The 18868-nt window shown below is 44.2% G+C and overlaps 1 protein-coding gene across 1 annotated transcript; it reads right to left on the bottom strand.

Moving 5' to 3' along the window:
- Positions 1-1885: 1885 nt before the first annotated feature.
- On the bottom strand, positions 1886-18413 carry LOC138901935 (uncharacterized). Its single transcript, XM_070189735.1, has 2 exons — positions 18180-18413; positions 1886-2053 (listed from the first exon to the last, which is right to left on the bottom strand). The coding sequence occupies exons 1-2, from the start codon at positions 18411-18413 to the stop codon at positions 1886-1888; spliced, it is 402 nt and encodes a 133-aa protein (XP_070045836.1).
- Positions 18414-18868: the final 455 nt, after the last annotated feature.

The raw sequence follows: 18868 nt of genomic DNA, 5'->3' as shown, positions 1-18868 counted from the left end.
AAATGTGTGGTGCACTGAAATAGTCAATATGGTTATGAAGTAAATGAAGGACTCATTAGTAAGCATATAGTGAATCTGAACAAGCTAACCTTCACCTGTAGAGCTTGGATGATGAAGGGTATACCATGTGCTCATATTGTAGCTGCTATCCATTTCAAAATATTGGAGCAAGTTAACTACATTGCATATTGGTACCATAAGGAGACTTATATGAAGACCTACAATCACTTCCTTCAGCCTGTACAAATTATGGATATGTGGCCACAATCACAAAACCCTTCAGTTATACCACTTAAAGTAAGAATAATGCTTGGCGGGCCCAAGAAAGTGAGAAGGAAGGAACCAACTGAAAATAAAACAGAAAAGCTTTCCAAAATAGGTACTCAGATGACCTGCAACAACTGTCATGCTAAAGGCCATAATAAGAAAGGTATTCACAAGGGTGGACAAGGAACTGGAAGATCAACTGGTAGTTCAAAGTCATCAAGTGTTGGTTCTTCATCAACACCTTCAGCTCAAAGTGTACCAAAAATAGGAATAGGAAGAGGAAGACCAAGAGGTTCAACAAAACAGGTAAGTACTCTGAAGTTACTTCTATAGACGACACTTTTGTAGGTCTATTTTATATTTAACTTCTTAATAATTTGCACTTGTTATAGGATATTGCTATTTGTATAGGAAGAGGGACACCCTATAAAAGGCCAAGAATGATTGGTATGGGAATTCTACATATAGAAAATGGAGCTTCCATCTATAATGTAAGCATAGAATGTCAACTGTGACTATGAACTCCTTTTGATCAAACTTGGATTTAAACTAACTAAGTTTGTTTTTGTGAATATAGCCTAGAATGTCGATTATGCCTATAAACTCTGCAGTAGTGGCTGGAGATATTGGACAGAAATCAAGAACATGGGTGAAATGGAAAACTAAAGAAGCTATCACCTCAAGGAATATTCAACACATTCAAACTAAGAAAAGAATGGAGATAGGGTCAAAGGCATCTGAAAGAGTTTGTTTGAGCCAAACAAGTTCATCATCACGACAATCAACTGCCTAGTAGATATTAGTACTGTAGTGTTTTTGTTTGCCTTTTGGCAGTTGGTATATGTAAAGACAATATGAATTTCTCGTTTTGGTATGTAACTATATGCAGAAATGACTGAAAGTTTCTAAGTCTGTTTTGTGGAATAATATGCAGCAATGATTATAGATTTGTAAGTCTGTTTTTTTAAATGATATGCAGCAATGACTGCAATTTTGTTAAGTCAGCTTTTCAGTTTTTATGTTTAAGTCTATTTTTCTACAATATACAGTAGTTATTACATATTTATAGGTTTATTTTCTTGAAATGATTTGCAGCAATGACTGCAATTTTGTTAAGTTAGTTTTTCAGTTTAAGTCTATTTTTCTGTTTTCTGCATAAATATGCAATGACTGCAATCTGTTTTCTGCAATATGCAACGATTGCAATCTGTTTTCTGCATAAATATACTGCTAATATGCAACAGTGACTGCAAAGTTGTTAATCAATATAAAGCTTGCATTTGTAACACACATATTGCCAATTTTAACAACATAAACTATATCAACAAGGTGCATTATACTAAAACAAAAGTTACGCCATTTTTTTACAAAATATGCAACAACAAAATGATGCAACACTAAAGATACTACTGCCACAACAGAGCCTAAGGAAACTTCATTGAATGTTTCTTCACATATACTAGATGAAACCAATAGCTTATAGCTATAACACATCCACACAACACCAAAAACCAAAGTAATTTCTCCCTAATCTTGGACTTAACCAAACTGATCCTCCACTTCTTCTCCCTTCCTTTCATCTTGTCAATCTCTCCATCCAACTTCTCCAATTACATCTCTATATTCCTTTCCGCTTGTTTTTTCCCCTAGGCTTCTCAACACTTTCATACAATTCCAATGCACTTTCAAGCTCACCAACTTTCTCCACCAGTTTAGGAATAATAAATTTTGATCTTTGATCAATTTCTGCATCTCTCCAACGCCAAAAATTATAAGATTTTGGACCCTACAATGATGAAACACAAGGAATTAATTAAAGGCCAATCAATGAAAGCTTCAACTAATTTACAAAAATTAAACTTACCCTATGGTATGGACATACCCAATATCTTCTACCGGGGTTCCGAGGGGTCCAAGCAGTCAATATCGGCAAAACGAAACTATGATTTCAGCGCACTTCTCCATTCAACCCAGGATCATCATCTTCCATGCAAAGCCTAGCCAAGTTAGTTGATCGCATCATCGACTAAGCCCTAAAATCAGATGAACCCCTCAAATAATATGAAATTGAAGCACTTCATAAGCCCTAAAATCAGATGAACCAAAAGATTATAGAGAAGAATAAGGTTTTGATTCAGATAAATGGATTTGATTTTGTTCAAAATTTCATAACTTGGCAAGAATTTGTGAGTAATTGAAGGAGGGGAGATTTAGGGTTCTTGAAGAAGAATTGGATCGGGCAATATAATTTTACCGTTGGGTCTATTTATAAAGTAAAGGGTATCTTTATTTTATAATAATTTTTTAAAATTCATTTTATCCCTTAATTTTAGTGTAAAACACACTCATAAATCAAATGTTTCCACGCGTTGGGTTTGGGGTCATGAAGGGTGGAACAAAATTCACTTACAATATTTTTAGGGGGATAAAAGAATACCCTTTTAGTATAAGTGTTCGCACATCAATAGCATCTTCTAAATCACAGTGGGCGTACTATATGTGATAAATTTCTAATAACAGGTTTGATAGACTTCATGATTTAACTTTTATGTATAGACAGTGTAAAAAATATTATTCTATGAATACCATTTAATTTATTATAACTGTAATGACCCGACCAGTCATTTTGAGAATTAGTATTCTGTTTGGTGGCTTAAAGTCTCAAGTAGCTTTGTATTGTGTATCATGACTTTCGTGTGTGGCCGGGTTCGGTTTTCGGATAATTCAGGATTGATTTGGAAGAATGATTCTTGTTTTAGAAGCTTAAGTGACAAGAGTTGACCGAAGTTTGACTTTTATGTAAACGACTCCGGAATGGTATTTTGATAATTTCAATAACTTTGTATGGTGAATTTGGACTTAGGCATATTTCCGGATTTGTATTTGGAGGTCCGTAGGTTGATTTCATGCATTTTGGCAAAACTTGGAAAGCCGAAGGTTTGGAAGGTTGAAAGGTTTGACCGGAAGTTTACTTTATTGATATCGAGTTCGGATTTTGATTCCGGGAGTTGGTATAGCTCTGTTGTGTCATTTGGGACTTGCATACAAAATTTGACGTCATTCCGAGTTGATTTGATATGATTCGGCACGAGTTGTAGAAGTTGAAAGTTCATATGTTCATTAAGTTTGATTTGAGGTGAGATTCGTACTTTTGGAATTGTTTGATGTGATTTGAGACCTCGAGAAGGTCCGTATTATGTTTTGGGACTTATTGGTTTGTTCGGAGGGGGTCTCGAGGGGCTCGGGGTGAGTTTTGGATAGGTTTTGGTTGTGCTGCGCTCGTTTTTTATGTTTCGACTTGTGTTATGAGTTGATATGTCACATTGTTGTGATGTTATCATTTGTTAATTGTTGTGTGGTTTTGATTGTTGTTATGAAGAGTATAAGGGTGGCATTTCACCAATGTTGTTATGTAGAGCATAAGGGTGGCATTTCACCGTTGTTGAGTGTACGCAGTGATAAGGGTGACTATTGTGTTATTGTACGGGCGGAGTGATAAGGGTGGCTATTATACAGAGTGATATAAGTGGCTATCAGAGAGATAAGGGTGGAAAATGTTATTGTTAGGTGTCATGACCCAATTTCTCCCTCCGTGAACCGTCGTGACGGCACCTAGTCTCTACGACTAGGTAAGCCTAATACTTTTGCGGAAGTGAAACTAAAGCATGAACATTAACTACTAACAGTAACAAATATCTAATAAATAACTGAATGCCACTCGGCATATACAATTAACACCTCTGAAAATGTACAAAATAATTTTCCAAAACCCGGAATACCGTAAGTCACAAGCTACTAAGAAGTCTTAACCGTTCTATATATCATTTCTACAGAAAGAAGAAAAAATGAACAGAGGGGGATAGAGGGGGACTCCGAGGATCTACGGGCGAGAGCAGATGTACCTTGAAGTCTCCAATAAGTAGTCGCGACTGCAACTAGTGATGAGGCTGGTAAGATAAACCTGGATCTGTACACAAAAAATATGTGCATGAAAGGGTGTGAGTACACCACAACAGTACCCAGTAAGTGCCAAGTATAACCTCGATTGAGTAGTGACGAGATCAGTTCAGGGCCCTACTGGTATAAATATAATGAAATAAGACTGAATGAAATATCATAGTAAAATAAATACGAAAATCTAACAAGATCAGGAATAGAATCAATGAAAGACAACAAATCAGAACACAGTGATAATAACAGGGGATCTCCCAAGATACCGTCTCGTAGTCCCAAACGTAAATGTGTAGGGGGATCTCCCGGAATACCGTTCCGTAGTCCCAAAATAAATATGCAAAATAGGGAAATCTCCCAAAATACCGTTCCGTAGTCCCAAAGTAAATATCTAGTACAGGGGGATCTCCCGGAATACCGTTCCGTAGTCCCAAAGTAAATATGTAGCGCAACCAACCGAAATAACAATTACAGCAAGAAATCCTACAGTTTAGACTAAGTTCAAGTCAAGGAAAGCAGGTAATTTCACTAAACGTGCTGCATAGAGTTCAAATAGGAAGTTAAACAAGTAGGCATGTTATTCTAGTCTAAACAACATAGTTACATATGCTAGCGTGTTTCAAATAAGGAGAAAACAAGCTATGACTTAGTGAAAAATGGAGTTTTAAAACAAATAGCCCGTGTACGTACTCGTCACCTCACGTACACAACGCTCACATATCAAACAATACCAAATCCTAGGGGGAGTTCCCCCACACAAGGTTAGGCAAGCCACTTACCTCGAACCAAGCTAAAATCAATCCATCACAATGCTCTTTCCACGAATATCCGGCTCCGAGTGACCCATATCTAGCCAAAATCAATTACATAGCATAAATATAGCTAAAAGAAACTAATCTAGCTAACGAAATCAAAGTTAAGGCAAGAAATTGAATAATCGCTCAACAAGCCTCCCTGAGCCCACGTCTCGGAATCGGGTAAAAGTTACCAATTAAGAACACCCATTCTCTCAAAAGAACACTCATACCAAAATTATCCAAATCTGATGTCTAAATCCCACTCAAAACTTAGAAATTCGGTTGGGGAATGTTTCCCCCATTCTCCCAATTTTCTCACTCAAATTCCTTAATTAAAGGGAGAAAATGACCATAGATTAATGAAATACAACCAAAAAAAAGTTAGGAATCGTTACCCCAAAACTTTCTTTGAAAATCCCTCAAGAAATAGCCTTTTCCCGAGCTCAAAAAAACAAATTTCTAAATATGAACCTCAACCCTCGATTCGGCCCCTTTTTCCCAGCGATCTTCGTACTTGCGGGCCATGGGTCGCACCTGCGACGCCGCATCTGCGAAAACGCCCTCTTATGTGTGAAAATCACTTAAGAGGGATGGGTCCGCATATGCGGCAGTGGGGGCTGCACCTGCGCGTGCGCGTCTGCGGAACAATGCCCGCTTCTACGGTCTTCCTCCGCACCTGCGAATCCTTGGGAGCATCTGCGGACATCGCATATGCGGAAATTCCTCGCACCTGCGACCCCTGGTCAAGCCTTCGAAATTTGCATTTGCGCCTGTTCCTCCGCACGTGTGAGCCCGCACGTGCGGTCTCCCCTTCGCAGGTGCCAAACACCAGAACCAGCAAAAACTCAGCAACTTCCCTAAGTCCAAAATTCATCGGTTAAGCATCTGAAACACACCCGAGACCTCGGGACCTTAACCAACCATACCAACCAATCCTAAAACACCATACGAACTTAGTCGAACCTTCAAACCATATCAAACAACGCTAAAATCATGAGTCACCCTCCAATTCAAACTTAAAGAAATTTGAAACTTCCAAATTCGACAACTGATGCCGAAACCAACCAAATCACGTCCGGTTAACCTCAAATTTTGCACACAAGTCATATTCAATACTACAGACCTATTCCAACTTCCTGAATTGGAATCTGACCCCGATATCAAAAATTCCACTGCCGGTCCAAAACTCCAAAAATTCGACTTTTGCCATTTCAAGCCTAAATGAGCTACATATATCCAAAACACAATCCGGACACGCTCCTAAGCCCAAAATCACCCAATAGAGCTAACGGAATTGACGGAACTCTATTCCGGAGTCGTCTTCACACAGTTCCAACTACGGTCCGAATCCTAAAACTTAAGCTTTCCGTTTAGGGACTAAGTGTCCCAAAATACTCCAAAAATCAAAGCGAAATCTATCGACAAGTCACAATAACAAAAATAGATATGGGAGAAGCAGTTAATAGGGGATCAGGGCTATAACTCTCAAGATGACCAGCAAGGTCGTCACATCCTCCCCCTCTTAAAAGAATCGTTCGTCCTCGAACGAGTATAGAGACATACCTGAAGCGGTGAAAAGATGAGGATAATGGCTGCGCATATCCTCCTTGGTCTCCCAAGTCGCCTCCTCGACCGGCTGGCCCCGCCACTGAATCTTTACTGATGCAATGTTCTTAGACCTCAGCTTCCGAACCTGCCTGTCCAAAATAGCCACTGGCTCCTCAATGTAGGATAGATCCTTGTCCAACTGGATTGAGCTGAAATCCAACACATGAGACGGATCATCGTGATACCTCTGGAGCATCGAAACATGGAATACCGGATGAAGTCCTGCTAGGCTGGGTGTTAAGGAAAGCTCATAAGCAACCTCCCCAACTCGCCGCAACACCTCAAAGGGGCTAATAAACCTTGGGCGCAGCTTTCCCCTCTTTTCGAACCTCATAACGCCCTTCATAGGAAAAATTCGAAGCAGGACCCACTCTCCAACCATGAATGCAACATCGCGAATCTTCTGGTCCGCATAGCTCATCTATCTGGACTGGGCTGTGTGAAGTCTGTCCTGAATCACCTTCACCTTCTCCAAGGCATCCTCAACCAAGTCCGTACCCAATAATCTGGTCTCGCCCGGCTCGAACCAACCCACTCGGGACCGACATCACCTACCATACAAAGCCTCATACGGTGCCATCTGAATGCTGGATTGATAATTATTGTTGTAGGCAAACTTCGCAAGTGGCAAGAACGGATCCCAAGAGCCTCCAAACTCCATCACACACGCACGGAGCATATCTTAAAGAATCTGAATTGTGCGCTCAAACTGCCCGTCCGTCTGAGGGTGAAAAGTTGTGCTCAACTCCACCCACGTACTCAACTCCTGCTGTAGGGCTCTCCAAAACCGCGATGTAAACTGCGTGCCCCGGTTAGAGATGATAGATACCGGTACGCCATGAAGTCTGGCAATCTCACGAATGTAAACTCGAGCCAGCTGCTCGGAAGAATAGGTAGTCATCACAAGAATGAAATGAGCTGACTTGGTCAGCCTGTCCACAATCACCCAAACTGCATCAAACTTTCGCTGAGTCCATGGGAGTCCAACAACGAAGTCCATAGTTATCCACTCCCATTTTCACTACGGAATCTCTATCTTCTGAAGCAACCCACCCGGTCGCTGATGCTCATACTTTACTTGCTGACAATTTAGACATATAGCAACATACTCTACTATGTCCTTCTTCATCCTTCTCTACCAAAAATGTTGCCTCAAGTCCTGATACATCTTCGCGTCACCCGGATGAATAGAGTACCGCGAGCTATGAGCCTCCGGAAGAATCAACTCACACACACTATCTACATTAGGCACACAAAGCCTGCCCTGTATCCTCAATACGCCATCATCCCTAATAGTGACCTCCTTAGCATCACCGTGTTGGACCATGTCCTTAAGGAAAAGCATATGGGGGTCATCATACTGACGCTCCTTGATACGATCATAAAGGGAAGATCAACAGACAACACAAGCCAATACTCGAATCGGCTCAGAAATATCCAATCTCACAAATTGGTTGTCTAAGGCCTGAACATCCAACGCCATAGGCCTCTCTGTTGCTGGTAGATAAGCTAAACTCCCCAAACTCACTGCCCGACGACTCAAAGCATCGGCCACCACATTGGCCTTCCCGGGATGGTTCAAAATGGTAATGTCATAATCCTTAAGCAGCTCTAACCACCTCCTCTTACGCAAATTAAGATCCTTCTACTTGAACAGATGCTGCAAACTCCGGTGATCAGTGTAGATCTCACAAGGAACACTGTACAAATAGTGCAACCAAATCTTCAAGGCATGAACAATAGTTGTTAGCTCAAGGTCATGGACAGGATAGTTCTTTTCATGCACCTTCAGCTGTACGGACGCGTAGGCAATCACATTACGGTCCTGCATCAACACTGTGCCTAGGCCAACTCGCAAAATATCACAATAAACTGTATAAGACCATGAACCTGAAGGCAATACCAATACTGGGGTTGTAGACAAAGATGTCTTGAGCTTCTGAAAGCTCTCTTCACACTCCTCTGTCCACCTGAACGAAGCACCCTTCTGGGTCAGCCTGGTCATAGGTGCTGCAATAAAAGCAAATCCCTCAACAAACCGACAGTAATACCCCGCCAACCTAAGAAAATTCCAGATCTCTGTAGATAAGGATGGTATGGGCCAACTCTGCACTACTTCCAACTTTTTTGGATCCACCTTGATCCCCTCACTCGACACAATATGACTCAAGAATGCCACGGAATCTAACCAGAACTCACATTTTGAGAATTTTGCATACAACTTCTTTTCTCTCAAAGTCTGAAGCACTATCCTGAGGTGATGCTCATGATCCTCCCGAGTCCGGGAATACACCAGAATGTCATCAATGAATACGATGACGAAAGAATCAATATAGGACCGGAACATAATGTAAATCAAGTGAATAAAGGCTGTTGGGGCATTGGTCAGCCCAAATGACATCACAAGGAACTCGTAATGGCCATACCGAGTCCTGAAAGAAGCCTTCGGTATATCTGGCTCCCAAATCTTCAACTGATGATAACCTGAATGCAAGTCAATCTTGGAAAATGTTTTGGCACCCTGTAACTGATCAAATAGGTCATCTATACGAGGCAAAGGATACATGTTCTTCACTGTGACTATGTTCAACTGGTGATAATCAATACACATACGCATAGAACCATCATTTTTCTTCACAAACAATACATGAGCACCCCAAGGTGACACACTGAGCCGAATGAAGCCCTTATCAAGCAACTCCTGCAACTGCTCCGTCAACTCTTTCAACTCAGGAGGAGCCATACAATACAGAGGAATAGATATGGGATGAGTGCCCGGCAACAAATCAATGCCAAAATCAATATCTCTATCGGGCGGCATGCCCGAAAGATTAGCTGGAAACACATATGGGAAATCCCTCACTACTGGAACTGACTCAACTGTAGGGGTATCAATACTGACATCTCTCATATAAGCTAGATACGCATCACACCCCTTCTCAACCATTAGTTGAGCTTTAAGAAATGAAATAACTCTGCGGGGAGTATACTCTAAGGTACCTCTCCACTCTAATCATGGTAAGCCTGGCATAGCCAGCGTCACGGTCTTAGCGTGACAATCAAGAATAGCATAGTGGGGCAAAGACCAGTCCATGCCCAAGATAACATCAAAATCTACCATGCTGATTAATAATAAGTCGGCTCTGGTCTCAAAACCACTAAGAGCAATCAAACACGACCGATGCACGCGGTCCACAACAAGAGAATTTCCCACAGGAGTAGACACATAAACATGGGAACTCAAAGAATCCCGAGATACGCCCAAATGTGGGGCAAAATAAGAGGACACATATGAATACGTAGAGCATGGGTCAAATAACACCTACACATCTCTATGACAGACTGGAGAAATACATGTAATGACAGAGTTGGAAGTAACTGCCTCTGTACGAGCCAGAAGAGCATCATACCTGGCCTGGCCTTCCCCTCTAGGGCGACCTCGACCTCCCCGACCTCCACCTCGAGATGGCTGAGCAAATGGGGAGGTAGCTAGTGCTGGAATCATGGCCTAAGGACCCAGTGAAGCATGTGGTGGTTGAGAAGTCTATGTAGATGCAACCCTCTTATGTCTGGGGCAATCTCTCACCATATGGCAGGTGTCTCCACACTCAAAACAACCCCTCGGAGGGCGTGGCTGTTGTGACTGACTCGGGCCAGGTCTGCTGGACTGGCCGCTAAAAGCACCCCGAGCAGGAGGCACACTAGATACTAGCGGTGCATAATAAGGCTCCTGGGGCCTAAAAGGGGCTGGAACACTACTGGCGGCTGGAAGAGCTGAATGAACGGGGTGACCCACATAAACCCTACCATGGTGGGCTGTTGGGGCATGAGCTCCAAAATAAGAACCAGTCTCTCGAGACCTCTTGGCCTCTTTCTCCTCTCGGTCCCGGGAAATCATGCCCTCTAATATCCTAGCAATAATCACAACATGCTGGTAAGGAATATCCATCTCCAGCTCCCTGACCATACTAATCTTGATACTGGGGTGGAGTCCCTCTATACATCGTCGAACACTCTCTCGAACTGTGGCAACCAAGGCCGGTGCATGTCGGGCCAAATCACTAAAGCAAACTGCATACTCTGACACATTCATAGCATCCTGGCGCAACTGCTCAAACTCCGCGCACCATGAGTCCCTGAGGCTCTAAGGGACATACTCTCTCAAAAACATGTCCGAGAACTGAGTCCATGTAAGTGAAGCTTCCTCATCCTGACTACTCAACTCATAAGCACGCCGCCACTGATAGGCTTCTCCTCTAGGCTGAAAAATGGTAAAAGAAACCCCACTCATCTCTGCTACGCCCATAGTACGGAGAATACGATGACACTCCTCTAGAAAACCCTGAGCATCATATGTAGCCAATCCGTTGAAGGTAGGTGGTTGGTACTTCTAGTACCTCTCAAGTCTGAGCTGTTCCGCCTTAGAAGCGGTTGTCCTAGTCTCATGCTGAACCGGGGCTACCGGCGGCATAGGAATGAACTCTAGGGCCTGATCAACTTGGACCCTCTGCTCAGGAGTGTAGGCTACGGGAGTCTATGCCCTTCCCCCGGCCTGAAATGTGGCGGGAGCTAACGGAATCAATCCAGCCTAAACTAAGGTGCTGAACATGCTCATGAACTGGGCTAGAGTCTCCTGGAGGGCTAGTGCAGCAATAGGAACCTCCGGTGCCTTCCCTCCAGCTGGAACTATTGGGGGCTCCTCTGTAGCAGCTCGCGTGGCTGCACCGCGTGGCTGCACCGCGTGGCCGTACTCTACCCCGGCCCCGGCCCTGGCCTCTGGCAGCTCTAGTAGGGGACGCGGGTGCCTGGTCGTCAGATCCTCCGGTACGGGTCCTCACCATCTGCGAGAAAGAATAGAATAGAGAATTTTTAGAATTTAATGCCAATAACTCGCACGACAAGGAATCAAAGAAGTATGTTTGTTCCTAACAGTTCCATAGCCCCCCGAAGATAAGTACAGACGTCTCTGCACAGATCCGCGAGACTCTAATAAAACGGCTTGTGACTCATGACTGCCATGAACCTAGAGCTCTAATACCAATTTGTCACGACCAAATTTCTCCCTCCGTGAATCGTCGTGGCGGCACCTAGTCTCTACGACTAGGTAAGCCTAACACTTTTGCGGAGGTGAAACTAAAGCATGAACATTAAATACTAACAGTAACAAATATCTAATAAACAACTGAATGCCACTCGGCATATATAATAAACACCTCTAAAAATGTACAAAATAATTTCCCAAAACCCCGGAATACCGTAAGACACAAGCTACTAAGAAGTCTTAACCGTTCTATACATCATTTCTACAGAAAGAAGGAAAAATAAACATAAGGGGATAGAGAGGGATTCCGAGGATCTGCGGGCTAGAGCATATGTACCTTGAAGTCTCCAATAAGCAGTCACGACGGTAACTAGTGATGAGGCTGGTAAGGTGAACCTGGATCTACACACGAAAAATATGTGCAGGAAAGGGCATGAGTACACCACAACGGTACCCAGTAAGTGCCAAGCCTAACCTCGGTCGAGTAGTGACTAGATCAGATCAGGGCCCTACTGGTATAAATATAATGAAATATCACAGCAAAATAAATACGAAAATCTAACAGGATCAGGAATATAATCAATGAAAGACAACAGCTCATAACACAGTGATAACAACATGGGATTTTCCGAGATACCGTCTCGTAGTCCCAAACATAAATGTGCATGGGGATCTCCCAGAATACCGTTCTGTAGTCCAAAAATAAATATGCAAAACAAGGGGATCTCCCGAAATACCGTTCCATAATCCCAAAGTAAATATGCAGTAAAGAGGGATCTCCAGGAATACCGTTCTATAGTCCCAAAGTAAATATGCAGCGCAACCAACCGAAATAACAATTACAGCAAGAAATCCTACAGTTTAGACTAAGTTCAAGTTAAGGAAAGCAGGTAATTTCACTAAACGTGTTGTACAGAGTTCAAATAGGCAGTTAAACAAGTAGGCATGCTATTCTAGTCTAAACAGGATAGTTACATATGCTAGTGTGTTTCAAATAAGGAGAAAACAAGTTATGACTTAGTGTAAAATGGAGTTTTACAACAAATAGTCTATGTACGTACTCATCACCTCACGTACATGGTGCTCACATATCAAACGGTACCAAACCCTAAGGGGAGTTCCCCCACACAAGGTTAGGCAAGCCACTTACCTAGAACCAAGCTAAAATCAATCTGTCACAATGCTCTTTCCACGAATATCCGGCTCTGAGTGGGCCAAATCTAGCCAAAATCAATTACATAGCATAAATATAGCTACAAGAAACTAATCTAGCTAATGAAATCAAAGCTAAGGCAAGAAATTGAATAATCGCTCAAAAAGCCTCCCCGGGCCCACGTCTCGGATTCAGGTAAAAGTTACTAATTAAGAACACCCATTCGCTCAAAAGAACACTCGTGCCAAAATTATCCAAATCCAATGTCTAAATCTCACTCAAAACGCAGAAATTCGGTTGGGGAATTTTCCCCCATTCTCACAACTTTCTCACTCAAATTCCTTAATTAAATAGAGAAAACAACCATAGATTAATGAAATACAACCAAAAATAAGTTAGGAATCGTTACCCCAAAGCTTTCTCTGAAAATCCCTCAAGAAATCGCCTTCTCCCGAGCTCAAAAAAACAAATTTCTGAATATGAACCTCAACCCTCGATTCGGCCCCTTTTTCCCCAGCGATCTTCGCACTTGCGGGCCATGGGTCGCACCTGCGACGCCGCATATGCGGAAACTCCCTCTCATGTGTGAAAATCACTTAAGAGGGATGGGTCCGCATATGCGGCAGTGGGGGCTGCACCTGCGCGTGCGCGCCTGCGGAACAATGTCCGCTTCCGCGGTCTTCCTCCGCACCTGCGAATCCTTGGGAGCATCTGTGGGCATCGCATATGCGGAAATTCCTCGCACCTGCGACCCCTCGTCAAGCCTTTGAAATCTGCATCTGCGCCTGTTCCTCCGCACGGGTGAGCCCGCAGGTGCGGTCTCCCCTTCTCAAGTGCCAAACACTAGAACCAACAAAAACTCAGCAACTTCCCTAAGTCCAAAATTCATCCGTTAAGCATCTGAAACACACCCGAGACCCCGGGACCTTAACCAAATATACCAACCAATCCTAAAACACCATACGAATTTAGTCGAACCTTCAAACCATATCAAACAATGCTAAAATCATGAGTCACCCTCCAATTCAAACTTAAAGAAATTTGAAACTTCCAAATTCGACAACTGATGGTGAAACCAACCAAATCACGTCCGGTTGACCTCAAATTTTGCACACAAGTTATATTCAATACTACACACCTATTCCAACTTCCTGAATCGGAATCTGACCCCGATATCAAAAATTCCACTGCCGGTCCAAAACTCCAAAAATTCAACTTTTGCCATTTCAAGCCTAAATGAGCTACATATCTCCAAAACACAATCCGGACACGCTCCTAAGCCCAAAATCACCCAATAGAGCTAACGGAATCGACGGAACTCCATTCCGGAGTCGTCTTCATATAGTTCCAACTACGGTCCGAATTCTAAAACTTAAGCTTTCCGTTTAGGGACTAAGTGCCCCAAAATACTCCAAAAACCAAAGCGAAATCTACCGGCAAGTCACAATAAACAAATATAGATATGGGAGAAGCAGTTAATAGGGGATCGGGGCTATAACTCTCAAGATGACCAGCTGGGTCGTCACATCCTCCCCCTCTTAAAACAATCGTTCGTCCTCGAACGAGTATAGAGACATACCTGAAGCGGTGAAAAGATGAGGATAACGGCTGCGCATATCCTCCTTGGTCTCCCAAGTCGCCTCCTCGACCGGCTGACCCCGCCACTAAATCTTTACTGATGCAATGTTCTTAGACCTCAACTTCCGAACCTGCCTGTCCAAAATAGCCACTGGCTCCTCAACGTAGGATAGATCCTTGTCCAACTGGATTGAGCTGAAATCCAACACATGAGACGGATCGTCGTGATACCTCTGGAGCATCGAAACATGGAATACCGGATGAAGTCCTGCTAGGCTGGGTATTAAGGAAAGCTCATAAGCAACCTCCCCAACTCGCCACAACACCTCAAAGGGGCTAATAAACCTTGGGCGCAGCTTTCCCCTCTTTTCGAACCTCATAACGCCCTTCATAGGAAAAATCTGAAGCAGGACCCACTCTCCAACCATGAATGCAACATCGCGAACCTTCTGGTTTGCATAGCTCTTCTATCTGGACTGGGCTGTGTGAAGTCTGTCCTGAATCACCTTCACCTTCTCCAAGGCATCCTCAACCAAGTCCGTACCCAATAATATGGCCTCGCCCGGCTCGAACCCACCCACTCGGGACCGACACCGCCTACCATACAAAGCCTCATACGGTGCCATCTGAATGCTGGATTGATAACTATTGTTGTAGGCAAAATTCGCAAGTGGCAAGAACGGATCCCGAGAGCCTCCAAACTCCATCACACACGCATGGAGCATATCTTTAAGAATCTGAATAGTGCGCTCAAACTGCCCGTCCGTCTGAGGGTGAAAAGTTGTGCTCAACTCCACCCACGTACTCAACTCCTGCTGTAGGGCTCTCCAGAACCGCGATGTAAACTGCGTGCCCCGGTCAGAGATGATAGATACCGGTACGCCATGAAGTTTGACAATCTCACGAATGTAAAGTCAAGCTAGCTGCTCGGAAGAATAGGTAGTCATCACAAGAATGAAATGAGCTGACTTGGTCAGCCTATCCACAATCACCCAAACTGCATCAAACTTTCGCTGAGTCCATGGGAGTCCAATAACGAAGTCCATAGTGATCCACTCCCATTTTCACTACGGAATCTCTATCTTCTGAAGCAACCCACCCGGTCGCTGATTTACTTGCTGGCAATTTAGACATATAGCAACATATTCTACTATGTCCTTCTTCATCCTTATCCACCAAATATGTTGCCTCAAGTCCTGATACATCTTCGCGGCTCCCGGATGAATAGAGTACCGCGAGCTATGAGCCTCCGGAAGAATCAACTCACATACACTATCTACTTTAGGCACACATAGCCTGCCCTGCATCCTCAATACGCCATCATCCCTAATAGTGACCTCCTTAGCATCACCGTGCTGGACCGTGTCCTTAAGGACAAGCATATGGGGGTCATCATATTGACGCTCCTTGATACGATCATAAAGGGAAGATGAAGAGACCACACAAGCCAATACTCGACTCGGCTCAGAAATATCCAATCTCACAAACTGGTTGTCTAAGGCCTGAACATCCAATGCCATAGGCCTCTCTGTTGCTGGTAGATAAGCTAAACTCCCCAAACTCATTGCCCGACGACTCAAAGTATCGACCACCACATTGGCCTTCCCGGGATGGTTCAAAATGGTAATGTCATAATCCTTAAGCAGCTCTAACCACCTCCTCTTACGCAAATTAAGATCCTTCTACTTGAACAGATGCTGCAAACTCCGGTGATCAGTGTAGATCTCACAAGGAACACCGTACAAATAGTGCAACCAAATCTTCAAGGCATGAATAATAGTTGTTAGCTCAAGGTCATGGACATGATAGTTCTTTTCATGCACCTTCACCACTACGGACGCGTAGGCAATCACATTACGGTCCTGCATCAACACTGTGCCTAGGCCAACTCGCGACGCATCACAATAAACTATATAAGACTATGAACCTGAAGGCAATACCAATACTGGGGTTGTAGTCAAAGATGTCTTGAGCTTCTGAAAGCTCTCTTCACACTCCTCTGTCCACCTAAACGAAGCACCCTTCTAGGTCAGCCTGGTCATAGGTGCTGCAATAAAAGCAAATCCCTCAACAAACCAACAGTAATACCCCGCCAACCTAAGAAAACTCCGGATCTCTGTAGCTAAGGATGGTATGGGCCAACTCTACACTACTTCCAACTTTTTCGGATCCACCTTGATCCCCTCACTCGACACAATATGACTCAAGAATGCCACGGAATCTAACCAGAACTCATATTTTGAGAATTTTGCATACAACTTCTTTTCTCTCAAAGTCTGAAGCACTATCCTGAGGTGTTGCTCATGATCCTCCCGAGTCCGGGAATACACCAGAATGTCATCAATGAATATGATGATGAAAGAATCAATATAGGACCGGAACACAATGTAAATCAAGTGCATAAAGGCTGTTGGGGCATTGGTCAGCCCAAATGACATCACAAGGAACTCGTAATGGCCATACCGAGTCCTGAAAGCAGTCTTCGGGATATCTGGCTCCCGAATCTTCAACTGATGATAACCTGAATGCAAGTCAATCTTGGAAAATGCTTTGGCACCCTGTAACTGATCAAATAGGTCATCTATACGAGGCAAAGCATACATGTTCTTCACTGTGACTATGTTCAACTGGTGATAATCAATACACATACGCATAGAACCATCATTTTTCTTCACAAACAAGACAGGAGCACCCCAAGGTGACACACTGAGCCGAATGAAGCCCTTATCAAGCAACTCCTGCAACTGCTTTGTCAACTCTTTCAACTCAGGAGGAGCCATACGATACGGAGGAATAGATATGGGATGAGTGCCCGGCAACAAATCAATGCCAAAATCAATATCTCTACCGGGCGGCATGCCCGAAAGATTAGCTGGAAACACATCTGGGAAATCCCTCACTACTGGAACTGACTCAACTGTAGGGGTATCAATACTGACATCTCTTGGGAACTCAAAGAATCCCGAGATACGCCCAAATGTGGGGCAAAATAAGAGGACACATATGAATATGTAGAGCCTGGGTCAAATAATACCTACGCATCTCTATGACAGACTGGAGCAATACATGTAATGACAGAGTTGGAAGTAACTGCCTCTGTACGAGCCAGAAGAGCATCATACCTGGCCTGGCCTTCCCCTCTAGGGCGACCTCGACCTCCCCAACATCCACCTCGAGATGGCTGAGCAAATGGGGAGGTAGCTAGTGCAGGAATTATGGCCTAAGGACCCGGTGGAGCACGTGGTGGTTGAGAAGTCGATATAGATGCAACCCTCTTATGTCTGGGGCAATCTCTCACCATATGGCAGGTGTCTCCACACTCAAAATAACCCCTCGAAGGGCGTGGCTGTTATGACTGACTCGGGCCAGGTCTGCTGGACTGGCCGCTAAAAGCACCCCGAGCAGGAGGCACACTAGATACTAGCGGTGCATAATAAGGCTCCTGGGGCCTAAAAGGGGCTGGAACACCACTGGCGGCTGGAAGAGCTGAATGAATGGGGTGACCCACATAACCCCTACCATGGTGGGCTATTGGGGCATGAGCTCCAAAATAAGAACCAGTCTCTCGAGACCTCTTGGCCTCTTTCTCCTCTCGGTCCCGGGAAATCATGCCCTCTAATCTCCTAGCAATAATCACAACATGCTGGTAAGGAATATCCATCTCCAGCTCCCTGACCATACTAATCTTGATACTGGGGTGGAGTCCCTCAATAAATCGTCGAACACTCTCTCGAACTGTGGCAACCAAGGCCGGTGCATGTCGGGCCAAATCACTGAAGCAAACTGCATACTCTGACACATTCATAGCATCCTGGAGCAACTGCTCAAACTCCACGCACCATGAGTCCCTGAGGCTCTGAGGGACATACTCCCTCAAAAACATGTCCGAGAACTGAGTCCATGTAAGTGAAGCTTCCTCATCCTGACTACTCAACTCATAAGCACGCCACCACTGATAGGCTTCTCCTCTAGGCTGAAAAGTGGTAAAAGAAACCCCACTCATCTCTGCTACGCCCATAGTACGGAGAATACGATGACACTCCTCCAGAAAACCCTGAGCATCATATGTAGCCAATCCGTTGAAGGTAGGTGGTTGGTACTTCTAGTACCTCTCAAGTCTGAGTTGTTCCGCCTCAGAAGCGGTTGTCCTAGTCTCATGCTGAACCGGGGCTACCGGCGGCATAGGAATGAACTCTAGGGTCTGATCAACTTGGACCCTCTGTTCAGAAGTGTAGGCTACGGGAGTCTATGCCCCTCCCCCGGCCTGAAATATGGCGGGAGCTATCGGAATCAATCCAGCCTAAACTAAGGTGCTGAACAAGCTCATGAACTGGGCTAGAGTCTCCTGGAGGGCTGGTGCAGCAATAGGAACCTCCGGTGCCTTCCCTCCAGCTGGAACTATTGGGGGCTCCTCTGTAGCAGCTCGCGTGGCTGCACCGCGTGGCCGTACTCTACCCCGGCCCCGGCCCTGGC

This window comes from Nicotiana tomentosiformis, chromosome 11, assembly GCF_000390325.3.
Source record: "Nicotiana tomentosiformis chromosome 11, ASM39032v3, whole genome shotgun sequence".
In the NCBI taxonomy this organism is placed as follows: domain Eukaryota; kingdom Viridiplantae; phylum Streptophyta; class Magnoliopsida; order Solanales; family Solanaceae; genus Nicotiana; species Nicotiana tomentosiformis.
The sequence above is the reverse complement of the archived record's forward strand: the minus strand, read 5'-3'. Positions and strand labels throughout refer to the sequence as shown.